We start from the raw sequence: 13,848 nt of genomic DNA, 5'->3' as shown, positions 1-13,848 counted from the left end.
TCTCAATCGGAGGCAGCTGTCTATTGTTGTCTCTGATTGGGGATCATACTTAGGCAGCCTTTTTCCACCTGTAGTTTGTGGGATCTTGTTCTTGGTACTGTGCTGTTTAGCACTACTCGACGTTACGTTTTGTTTTTGTATTATCATTTTTTTTCTGTGTTCATTTAATAAATTAAAATGTACGCCTACCACGCTGCACCTTGGTCCGATCCTTCCATCAACGAACGTAACAGGGATATTCAATGTCTGCTTTTTCTTTTTACCCATCTTCTTTGTAAGGCATTGGAAAACCTCCCTGGTCTTTGTGGTTGAATCTGTGTTTGTAATTCACTGCTTGACTGAGGGACCTTGCAGATAATTGTATGTGGGGGTACAGAGATGAGGGACCTTACAGATAATTGTATGTGTGGGGTACAGAGATGAGGGACCTTACAGATAATTGTATGTGGGGGTACAGAGATGAGGGACCTTACAGATAATTGTATGTGGGGGTACAGAGATGAGGGACCTTACAGATAATTGTATGTGGGGGTACAGAGATGAGGGACCTTACAGATAATTGTATGTGTGGGGTACAGAGATGAGGGACCTTACAGATAATTGTATGTGTGGGGTACAGAGATGAGGGACCTTACAGATAATTGTATGTGTGGGGTACAGAGATGAGGGACCTTACAGATAATTGTATGTGTGGGGTACAGAGATGAGGGACCTTACAGATAATTGTATGTGGGGTACAGAGATGAGGGACCTTACAGATAATTGTATGTGGGGTACAGAGATGAGGGACCTTACAGATAATTGTATGTGGGGTACAGAGATGAGGGACCTTACAGATAATTATATGTGGGGGTACAGAGATGAGGGACCTTACAGATAATTGTATGTGGGGTACAGAGATGAGGGACCTTACAGATAATTATATGTGGGGGTACAGAGATGAGGGACCTTACAGATAATTGTATGTGGGGTACAGAGATGAGGGACCTTACAGATAATTGTATGTGGGGTACAGAGATGAGGGACCTTACAGATAATTATATGTGGGGGTACAGAGATGAGGGACCTTACAGATAATTGTATGTGTGGGGTACAGAGATGAGGGACCTTACAGATAATTGTATGTGTGGGGTACAGAGATGAGGGACCTTACAGATAATTGTATGTGTGGGGTACAGAGATGAGGGACCTTACAGATAATTGTATGTGTGGGGTACAGAGATGAGGGACCTTACAGATAATTGTATGTGTGGGGTACAGAGATGAGGGACCTTACAGATCATTGTATGTGTGGGGTACAGAGATGAGGGACCTTACAGATCATTGTATGTGTGGGGTACAGAGATGAGGGACCTTACAGATAATTGTATGTGTGGGGTACAGAGATGAGGGACCTTACAGATAATTATATGTGTGGGGTACAGAGATGAGGGGCCTTACAGATAATTGTATGTGTGGGGTACAGAGATGAGGGACCTTACAGATAATTGCATGTGTGGGGTACAGAGATGAGGGACCTTACAGATAATTGTATGTGTGGGGTACAGAGATGAGGGACCTTACAGATAATTGTATGTGTGGGGTACAGAGATGAGGGACCTTACAGATAATTGTATGTGTGGGGTACAGAGATGAGGGACCTTACAGATCATTGTATGTGTGGGGTACAGAGATGAGGGACCTTACAGATAATTGTATGTGTGGGGTACAGAGATGAGGGACCTTACAGATAATTGTATGTGTGGGGTACAGAGATGAGGGACCTTACAGATAATTGTATGTGTGGGGTACAGAGATGAGGGACCTTACAGATAATTGTATGTGGGGGTACAGAGATGAGGGACCTTACAGATAATTGTATGTGGGGGTACAGAGATGAGGGACCTTACAGATAATTGTATGTGGGGTACAGAGATGAGGGACCTTACAGATAATTGTATGTGTGGGGTACAGAGATGAGGGACCTTACAGATAATTGTATGTGTGGGGTACAGAGATGAGGGACCTTACAGATAATTGTATGTGTGGGGTACAGAGATGAGGGACCTTACAGATAATTGTATGTGTGGGGTACAGAGATGAGGGACCTTACAGATAATTGTATGTGGGGGTACAGAGATGAGGGACCTTACAGATAATTGTATGTGTGGGGTACAGAGATGAGGGACCTTACAGATAATTGTATGTGTGGGGTACAGAGATGAGGGACCTTACAGATAATTGTATGTGTGGGGTACAGAGATGAGGGACCTTACAGATAATTGTATGTGTGGGGTACAGAGATGAGGGACCTTACAGATAATTGTATGTGTGGGGTACAGAGATGAGGGACCTTACAGATCATTGTATGTGTGGGGTACAGAGATGAGGGACCTTACAGATAATTATATGTGTGGGGTACAGAGATGAGGGACCTTACAGATCATTGTATGTGTGGGGTACAGAGATGAGGTCGTCATTCAAAAATCTTGTTAAACACTATTATCGCACAAAGAGTGAGTCCATAGAACTTATTATGTGACTTGTTTACTATGTTTACTCCTGAACTTATTTAGGCTTGTTAAGAACTTATTATGTGACTTGTTTACTATGTTTACTCCTGAACTTATTTAGGCTTGTTAAGAACTTATTTAGGCTTGCTATAACAAAGGGGTTGAATACTTATTGACTCAAGACATGTCCACTTTTTATTTTTTATTCACTTGTGGGGTATTGTGTGTTGGCCAGTGGCAAAAGAAAAGCTCAATTGAGTCCATTTTAAAATCAGGCTATAACAGAAAAAAGTCAAGTGGTGACATTGTGTGGTGACTCCCTTTTACTGTTGTCACAAAGTGCTCTACAGTAAACCTGCTTAGACCCAGGACCAACCAATATCTGAAGAACAGTGGCAAGGAAACAACTCTTTAGAAGGAAGAAACCTAAAGAGGAACCAGATTCAGAAGGGAGGTCCTTCTTCCCCTGGCTGCCTGTATTGTACACTCTCAGTGTTCTCTGGCTGTCCCCATAGGATAACCCTTTTTGATTCCAGGTGAAAATCCCTCTGTGGAAAGGGTTCCACATGGATCACAAAAGGGTTCTACCTGAAACCAAAATTAGTGTACATTGGACATTCCACAGCCTTCATCAGATCACCACCTAAACCACACACAAGTGGCAACATGTTAACATTACTATAATTCAAATCTCCCCAAACCAATCAGTAGAACTTTAGGTTGAAATCTCCCATTGAAACTACCATTTAGATACAGTACAGTGCATGCATCCACCTAGCATTAGCCCCAGTTAGAATAGACATTAACTCAAATGGACTGAAAGAAGTGGCAACATAGTGTGGTTGAGAGTGCCGCGGGCAGTGTGAACGAACGTTCCCTGAGGTATTAATCCCTCTTTAATGTCTACTCAGGTCTGATGATGCTCTGGCAGGGGTGATTTAGAGCCAGTCATCTCTGACAGTAAAAGGCTGTTAGGATGAGTTATGCCACCAGGAAGTGTCGGCCTGTGTGTGGGGTAGCAATGGACTGGGAGCGAGACAGTAAATCAGTCCTTTCTGAGACCAGTGGAGAACGCAGGAAGAAGAGGCTCAAAAGCAACCAGGTGATAGCAAAACATAGACTTTTATACAGTGTTTCCCTTATATGCAAAATTATGGCTGCCACTGGTAAAAATGTAGATGTGTAGATGTATGTGCCAGGAAGAGTCCCTCCCCACAGGAAGACCCTCCCTTCTTGCAGGAAGACACCAGAAAGAACCCCCGCCCCCCACTAGACCACATTCACACACCCCTCCCCTCATTTGTACATCCATGACTCCAGTCGGCTAGACCCCTAAATCAAAGAGCATCATCAATGAATGTGGTACAGTCCTGGATTCTACCAATCAGAATAACACAAGATGGGCCTCCCGAGTGGCACAGTGGTCTAAGGCATGTTATCACAGTACTAGCTGTGGCACTAGAGATTCTGGGTTCGAGTCCAGGCTCTGTTGCAGCCGGCCGCGACCGGGAGAGACATGGGGGGGGCACAATTGTTCCAGTGTCGTCCGGGTTAGGGGAGAGTTTGGCCGGCAGGGATGTCCTTGTCCCATTGCATGCTGACACGGTCGCAAGATGTACGTGTTTTCTCCAACACATTGGTGCGGCTGGCTTCCAGGTTAAGTGGGCATTGAGTCAAGAAGCAGTGCGGCTTGGTTAGGTTGTGTTTCGGAGGACGCACGGCTCTCGAACTTCGCCTCTCCGAGTCCGTAAGGGAGTTGCAGCGATGACAAAGGACTGTATCTACCAATTGGAAACCACGAAATTGGGGATAAAAAATGAATGACACAATATACTGCAAAGGATAAAGCCACTGACACGTAAAAGCCAAGGGTCCATTAACGGGTCCAAACAATATCAATGTGTGATGCTAACTTAGCCACCCTCTCCAAGGACAAGAGAATAAACATACTTACAGACTAGTGTCCTTCTTTTTCTCCTGCTCCTCAACAATGGCCTCCTAGAGAAAGGAGCAAGGAATTAGCATTGATTAATGTCATCCATCTTGTGTAACTACATATTTGCTGCAATCTTGTCCATCTATCTGTAGAAAAATACAATGTAAATCTCAATGAGACAAAACTTTGAAAAATAAAGGTTAAATAAGGATAAAGAAAGAAAAAAACTATGTATTGTATCAAGCATCAAATTACTTCAACTGAGCTTATTGAAACAGAGGAATCTACTTTTACATTTTGCTGACTGTACAGGGAAACTCAACAAGCAGGTTAAAGGTCTCTCTTGTTTAGACGTAGAATCCAGATTATAGATCAGCCCTCAGGAAAATCAGCAGTAATTCATTGGTACATTGACTTCTACTCTACAGAGTGCTGTGTGTGAATTAAAGAAGTTGGGATCGTTGGAAATCAAATCCGAGGAGTGGAGTGGTGTAGTGTTTCTCAATGGCTCAGTGCAGATGAAGGAGAGGAGACTAGGAAAGGAAAACAGTTAGGATGATTGAGTGTGCATCACAAATGTGTTACATGGCTTCCTCTTTCCATCTCCTCCATTTGTGATAATTTGAATCCACAGGATAAGTGAAAGCAGGAGATGAGTAGAGGAGGGCCATTTAGACTATTGAGGGTGACATTTTCGTAGTGCAAAAATAATTGTGCAAAGTGCAAAAATGACTATACAACTAATTTTATTCTGGCAGCGTGATTACACTTTAAACTTTACTTCAACAATGTACATCATAAAGAGGCAACTATTGATGTATTTCTCAGTTTACATGTACCGCCGTAGAATTATTTTCTAATTAAATCACTGCAAGATGAGGTTTACAGAAATGTGGCCCTGAGTCTTGCACCATGTGTCTCTCTCACCCTGATGTTGTTGACGATAGCGGCTCCCTTGCTCTCTGCAGCCTCAGGGTTCCCTATGAGGTAGTCCCAGGCACAGAACACTCTCCAGCAGAAGGTGAAGTTCTCATCAGAGGCACTGGCTAGGCTCAGACGGGAGTTCTTAGCCATCCTTTGGGAAAATGTTAATAAATAACACAAAATGGCAGTGATCAGCGACAGGTCATTGTGTTCCTAATAAGAGGTTAAACTGGCGATGGAGCAGGATTCAAACACCTTTATAGGTAATAGTTGAAATATAATCACTACAGTGGAGGTTACAATGTGATAGCCACGGTACCAAAACAGAGGAGAGATTTGACCATATAATCACTACAGTAGTGGTTACAATGTGATAGCCACGGTACCAAAACAGAGGAGAGATTTGACCATATAATCACTACAGTAGTGGTTACAATGTGATAGCCACGGTACCACAACAGAGGAGAGATTTGACCATATAATCACTACAGTAGTGGTTACAATGTGATAGCCACGGTACCAAAACAGAGGAGAAGTTTGACCTCGTACTTCAATGCTCTTAGTTGTTGCAAAAATGTACTGACTATGCTTTTTACTTTGTGTATCTACGTCATATCACTGAGTCCACCTTAAAAAATATAATATTTGACATTAGTAGTAGCTAGTAGCTAGCCACATCAATGGTCACCTTTGGTAATACATTCGTATCAATATCACTCCACATAAATTAGCTTTATTAAAGAGACTCCTGTGATTACTTTCTTAACAGAATGATGAAACTGTAGGCAAAAACAGCCATCCCAACCAGAAAATAGGCCAGGGGGAGGCGATAGCCGGCACTGCCGAGCTTCCTCACCGGGCCATAGTACCCATAGAACAACACCGAGTACTGGAGGTATCCCTGTGGATGAAAACATCACAAAGACAAGAATTGTGAATAAACTGGGAACCAAAACAAGTTGTGGCTTGGGTCTTTAAAACACGGTGAAACTTAAAGCATGCAACAAACAAATCCAAAACACTGTTGGGGCACTATTGAGACACTTTCAAGACACTATTGAAACACTATTGAGACACTTTCAAGACACTATTGAAACACTATTGAGACACTATTGAAACACTATTGAGACACTTTTGAGATGGTATTGAGGCGCTATTGAGACGGTATTGAGGCGCTATTGAGACACTATTGAACCACTTTAAAAACACTATTGAAACACTATTGAGGCGCTATTGAGGTGCTATTGAGACACTTTTAACACATTACTGAGGGACTACTGAGGGACTGTTGAGACACTACTGAGGCACTACAAATCCTGATCCAATTCACACAGTGTAAGGATTACACACACACAGTGTGGTTATTATGTGGTATTATGTGGTATTATGTGGTATTATGAGGATATTATGTGTTATTATGCAGTTATTGTGTGTTATTATGTGGTTATTATGTAGCTATTATGTCTTATTATGTGGTTGTTGTGTGGTTATTATGTGTTATTATGTGGTACTATGTGGTACTATGTGGTATTATGTGGTATTATGTGTTATTACGAGGATATTATGTGTTATTATGTGGTATTATGTGGTTATTATGTGTTATTGTGGTTTATTATGTGGTTATTATGCAGTTATTGTGTGTTATTATGTGGTTATTATGTGGATATTATGTCTTATTATGTGGTTGTTGTGTGGTTATTATGTGTTATTATGTGGTACTATGTGGTACTATGTGGTATTATGTGGTATTATGTGTTATTACGAGGATATTATGTGTTATTATGTGGTATTATGTGGTTATTATGTGTTATTGTGTGTTATTATGTGGTTATTATGCAGTTATTGTGTGTTATTATGTGGTTATTATGTGGCTATTATGTCTTATTATGTGGTTGTTGTGTGGTTATTATGTGTTATTATGTGGTACTATGTGGTACTATGTGGTATTATGTGTTATTACGAGGATATTATGTGTTATTATATGTTATTATGTGGTTATTATGTGTTATTATGTGGTTATTATGTGGTTATTACGAGGATATTATGTGTTATTATGTGGTATTATGTGGTTATTATGTGGTTATTCTGCAGTTATTGTGTGTTATTACGAGGATAGTATGTGTTTTTATGTGTTATTATGTGGTAATTATGTGGTTATTATGTGGTTATTATGTGGTTATTACGAGGATATTATGTGTTATTATGTGGTTATTATGTGGTTATTATGAGGTTATTGTGTGTTATTATGTGGTTATTGCGTGGTTATTATGTCTTATTATGTGGTTGTTGTGTGGTCATTATGTGTTATTATGTGGTACTATGTGTTATTATGTGTTATTATGCAATTATTATGTGGTTTTTACGTGTTATTATGTGGTTATCATGTGTTATTATGTGGTTATCATGTGTTATTATGTGATTATTATGTCTTATTATGTGGTTTTATGTGTTGTTTTGTGTTATTTTGTGGTTATTATGTGTTGTGATGTGATTATTATGTGTTATTATGTGGTTTTATGTGTTATTTTGTGTTATTATGTGGTTATTATGTGGTTATTATGTGTTATTATGTGTTATTATGTGGTTACTGTTGCTCCTCGGGGACCTCCGTACTTAATGTCATGCTGAGAAGAAGGCTGGCAACATAAACATCACTCACAGTACAAGGAGTGGTTGAAATATAGTTTAGATGAATCGGACTACACAACAAAATGAATGTAATTGAACAGTGATATTGAGGGAACATTAAGAGATTAAACTGCCTTGCCCCAAGAGACCAGATGGTGTCCAGATCTTGGGCTGAGGCCAGGTGCTCCTTGGGAATGGTCTTACTCCGGGTTGTTCCGAACGGCTCTCCGGCCAGGAGCTGAGGGGAGAAATCAGATGGATTATTATGCCAGTACATTGAATGATATGGGGGAGGAGTAGGGGCAAATGGATTAGAAAGGGACAATGTTACCATTGAATTTGCACACACACACACACACACACACACACACAGAACTACAGGTCACACACACACACAGTTTAACTACCCACTCCATGCCTCAAACACAATAATATTTTCCCTAGATCTTTTATTTTCTATTTTCTTCCGATCATAATCTACAATGATCTCCAAACAACCATAACATTGATCGGTCTTTATGTATCAAGTAGCAACAGTAAGTTCTGATAAATAACAGGTGGATAATGGAGTAAGACACAACATTTAAAGGTTTGAATATTGACTGAATTATAGTACATAAATCATTCTATAATTAGGTCCAGCTTCACCATGACTTCACCAGGATGTCACCATGACTTAACCATGACTTCACCATGTCTTCACCATGTCTTCACCATGACATCACCATGACTTAACCATGACTTAACCATGTCTTCATCCTGATTTCACCATGACTTCACCATAACTTAACCATGACTTCACCATGACTTCATCACGATTTCACCATGACTTCACCATAACTTCACCATGACGTCACCATAACTTCACCATGACGTCACCATGACTTCATCACGATTTCACCATGACTTCACCATAACTTAACCATGACTTCAATATGACTTCATCACGATTTCACCATTACTTCACCATAACTTTAACCATGACTTCACCACAACTTCACCATGACTTAACCATGATGTCACCACGATTTCACCATGACGTCACAATGACTTCACCATGTCTTCACCATGACGGTAAAATGTTTTATTGTCAGATACAAGCTAAAAGGGACTTAGTCTACAACCAGCGATCGGATTAAATCCCTACCAAAGTCTTATCTCTGAAAACTTCAGTCTACAAAAGAAAAATCCAATCTGTGAGGTTGGGGTGAATGAAGGAGGGAAAAGGTTGGTTGGAGAATGGATGGAAGGAAGGAGGGATGAAATGGAGGAGATTGGGAGTGAGTGATGTGCCAGCTGATGTCTGGGGAAATTGCCTGTGTCTGCATGTCAGCCGGCTAAATAAATCAGCCCTGCTTTTCCCGACATACCCAGACCAATAACAATGCCCTCTATGCATTATTTGTGACGTCTGGCACCAAAAGTGCTGATTTTTATTGTCATACTTTGCAAGCACATACCGGAATTTACAATATCTGTTAGGTCCTCTCTTGCATCCTCTGCATACAATTGACCATTGTAACATTCAGCTACATTCTACATTTGAAGCAGTCAAATTGTGTTAAATAAAGTTGAAATCCTCTATCGCTGTTTTTAAGTTTTGTTTTATGGAGAATTCAGTTTAGTTCCTTTCCCTAATAACTTCATTATTTAGTCATGATAGACACATCTATGGTACACACATCTATGATACACACATCTATGGTACACACATCCATGGTACACACATCTATGATACACACATCTATGATACACACATCCATGGTACACACATCCATGGTACACACATCTATGATACACACATCCATGGTACACACATCCATGGTACACACATCCATGGTACACACATCCATGGTACACACATCTATGATACACACATCCATGGTACACACATCCATGGTACACACATCCATGGTACACACATCCATGGTACACACATACATGGTACACACATCCATGGTACACACATCTATGATACACACATCTATGGTACAAACAGTCCCTGTTCTTCTATTGATTGACACACACACACACACTAGAGGTCGACCGATTATGATTTTTCAACGCCGATACCGATACCGATTATTGGAGGACCAAAAAAAGCAGATACCGATTAATCGGCTTTTTTAAAAATGTATTTATTTATTTGTAATAATGACAATTACAACAATACTGAATGAACACTTTTATTTTAACTTAATATAATACATCAATAAAATCAATTTAGCCTCAAATAAATAATGAAACATGTTCAATTTGGTTTAAATAATGCAAAAAGAAGAAAGTAAAAGTGCAATATGTGCCATGTAAAAAAGCTAACGTTTAAGTTCCTTGCTCAGAACATGAGAACATATGAAAGCTGGTGGTTCCTTTTAACATGAGTCTTCAATATTCCAAGGTAAGAATTTTTAGGTTGAGGTTATTATAGGAATTATAGGACTATTTCTCTCTATACGATTTGTATTTCATATACCTTTGACTATTGGATGTTCTTATAGGCACTTTAATATTGCCATAGCTTCTGTCCCTCTCATCGCTCCTACTTGGGCTCGAACCAGGAACACATTGCCAACAGCCACCCTCGAAGCAGCATTACCCATCGCTCCACAAAATCCGCGGACCTTGCAGGGCAAGGGGGACAACTACTCCAAGTCTCAGACCGAGTGATGTTTGAAACGCTATTAGCGCACACCTCATTAACTAGCTAGCCATTTCACATCGGTTAAACCAGCCTAATATCGGGAGTTTATAGGCTTGAAGTCATAAACAGCGCAATGCTTGAAGCACAGCGAAGAGCTGCTGGCAAAACGCACGAAAGTGCTGTTTGAATGAATGCTTACGAGCCTGCTGCTGCCTACCACCGCTCAGTCAGACTGCTCTATCAAATATCAAATCATAGACTTAATTATAACATAATAACACACAGAAATACGAGCCTTAGGTCATTAATATGGTCAAATCCGGAAAATATAATTTATAAAATAAACGTTTATTTTTTCAGTGAAATACGGAACCGTTCCGTATTTTATCTAACGGGCGGCATCCCTAAGTCTACATATTGCTGTTACATTGCATAACCTTCAATGTTATGTCATAATTTCTTAAAATTCGGGCAAATTAGTTCGCAACAAGCCAGGCGGCTCAAACTGTTGCATATACCCTGACTCTGCGTGCAAGAACACAAGAGAAGTGACACAATTTCCCTAGTTTAATATTGCCTGCTAACATGAATTTCTTTTAACAAAATATGCAGGTTTAAAAATATATACTTCTGTGTATTGATCTCAAGAAAGGCATTGATGTTTATGGTTAGGTACATTCGTGCTATGATTATGATTTTTTCGCAAATGCGCTTTTGTTAAATCATCCCCGGTCTGGCGAAGTTGGCTGTCTTCGTTAGGAAGAAATAGTCTTCACAGTTCGCAACGAGCCAGGCAAACCAAACTGCTGCATATACCCTGACTCTGTTGCACAGAACGCAAGAGAAGTGACACAATTTCCCCAGTTAAAATAAATTAATGTTAGCGGGCAATATTAACTAAATATGCAGGTTTAAATATATACTTGTGTGTTGATTTTAAGAAAGGCGTTGATGTTTATGGTTACGTACACATTGGGGCAACGACAGTCCTTTTTCACGAATGCGCTTGTTAAATCACCTGTTTGGTGAAGTAGGCTGTGATTCAATGAAAAATTAACAGGCCCCGCATTGATTATATGCAATGCAGGACAAGCTAGATAAACTAGTAATATCATCAACCATGTGTAGTTAACTAGTGATTATGTTAAGATTGATTGTTTTTTATAAGATAAGTTTAATGCTAGCTAGCACCTTACCTTGGCTCCTTGCTGCACTTGCATAACAGGTAGTCAGCCTGCCATGCAGTCTCCTCATGGAGTGCAATGTAATCGGCCATGATCGGTGTCCAAAAATGCTGATTACCGATTGTTATGAAAACTTGAAATCGGCCCTAATTAATCGCCACTCTAACACACACACACACACACACACACACACACACACACACACACACACACACACACACACACACACACACACACACACACACACACACACACACACACACACACACACCTCAGGTATGACTATGAATGCTCCAGTCATGACAGTAAGGACTATGTTGATACCAAACAGCCATCTGAGGAAGATGAAGTAGGAGGCCACCCCTGACCCAAAGTGACCTAAGAGGGAAACAGAGACAGGGGTGTATGGTGAAGTTACCCCAAGACACTGATATTGGGTCAGTTTTGCATTTTCACCACTAATGTTTAAGTTAAGGTTTGGGGTAGGTGGAGCTGATCCTAGATCTGTACTATGGGAAAGGAGACAGACAATCACAAATCATCTCAAACCAAACTGAAATTATTTTAAATTTCAGACATTACATTTATTTATTTAAAATGTTAATTGTCACATGCTTGGTAAACAACAGGTGTAGACTGAAATGCTAACTTACGGGCCCTTCCCAACAATGCAAAATACCAAAAATATAAATAAAATAACAATAGAAAAACATGTGTAACATGAGGAGTAAATACAATATAAATATATGAATAACTTGGCTATACACACGGGTTACCAGTACAGAGTCTATGTGCAGGGCTAGGAGGTAATAACTTGGCTATACACACGGGTTACCAGTACAGAGTCTATGTGCAGGGGTAGGAGGTAATAACTTGGCTATACACGCAGGTTACCAGTACAGAGTCTATGTGCAGGGGTAGGAGGTAATAACTTGGCTATACACGCGGGTTACCAGTACAGAGTCTATGTGCAGGGGTAGGAGGTAATAACTTGGCTATACACGCGGGTTACCAGTACAGAGTCTATGTGCAGGGGTAGGAGGTAATAACTTGGCTATACACGCGGGTTACCAGTACAGAGTCTATGTGCAGGGCTACGAGGTAATAACTTGGCTATACACACGGGTTACCAGTACAGAGTCTATGTGCAGGGGTAGGAGGTAATAACTTGGCTATACACAAGGGTTACCAGTACAGAGTCTATGTGCAGGGGTAGGAGGTAATAACTTGGCTATACACACGGGTTACCAGTACAGAGTCTATGTGCAGGGGTACGAGGTAATAACTTGGCTATACACACAAGTTACCAGTACAGAGTCTATGTGCAGGGGTACGAGGTAATAACTTGGCTATACACGCGGGTTACCAGTACAGAGTCTATGTGCAGGGCTACGAGGTAATAACTTGGCTATACACACGGGTTACCAGTACAGAGTCTATGTGCAGGGGTAGGAGGTAATAACTTGGCTATACACAAGGGTTACCAGTACAGAGTCTATGTGCAGGGGTAGGAGGTAATAACTTGGCTATACACACGGGTTACCAGTACAGAGTCTATGTGCAGGGGTACGAGGTAATAACTTGGCTATACACACAAGTTACCAGTACAGAGTCTATGTGCAGGGGTAGGAGGTAATAACTTGGCTATAGACATTGGTTACCAGTACAGAGTCTATGTGCAGGGCTAGGAGGTAATAACTTGGCTATACACACGGGTTACCAGTACAGAGTCAATGTGCAGGGGTACGAGGTAATAACTTGGCTATACACACGGGTTACCAGTACAGAGTCTATGTGCAGGGCTACGAGGTAATAACTTGGCTATACACACGGGTTACCAGTACAGAGTCTATGTGCAGGGCTAGGAGGTAATAACTTGGCTATACACAAGGGTTACCAGTACAGAGTCTATGTGCAGGGGTAGGAGGTAATAACTTGGCTATACACACGGGTTACCAGTACAGAGTCTATGTGCAGGGGTACGAGGTAATAACTTGGCTATACACATTGGTTACCAGTACAGAGTCTATGTGCAGGGCTAGG

The 13,848-nt window shown here is 40.7% G+C and overlaps 1 protein-coding gene across 1 annotated transcript in view; it reads right to left on the bottom strand.

Moving 5' to 3' along the window:
- LOC110526986 (transmembrane channel-like protein 3) overlaps positions 1-13,848 on the bottom strand; it is a 50,090-nt gene that overhangs the window by 21,916 nt on the left and 14,326 nt on the right. Inside the window, exons 5-9 of the mRNA XM_036963629.1 lie at positions 12,077-12,183; positions 8,120-8,218; positions 6,111-6,253; positions 5,356-5,503; positions 4,447-4,490 (exon numbers count right to left, since the gene is read on the bottom strand). Of these exons, the coding sequence (XP_036819524.1) occupies positions 4,447-4,490; positions 5,356-5,503; positions 6,111-6,253; positions 8,120-8,218; positions 12,077-12,183 (541 nt within the window). The remainder of the gene's footprint in view (positions 1-4,446; positions 4,491-5,355; positions 5,504-6,110; positions 6,254-8,119; positions 8,219-12,076; positions 12,184-13,848) is intronic.

The sequence above is a fragment of the Oncorhynchus mykiss genome, chromosome 26 (assembly GCF_013265735.2).
Source record: "Oncorhynchus mykiss isolate Arlee chromosome 26, USDA_OmykA_1.1, whole genome shotgun sequence".
NCBI lineage: Eukaryota > Metazoa > Chordata > Actinopteri > Salmoniformes > Salmonidae > Oncorhynchus > Oncorhynchus mykiss.
The sequence above is the reverse complement of the archived record's forward strand: the minus strand, read 5'-3'. Positions and strand labels throughout refer to the sequence as shown.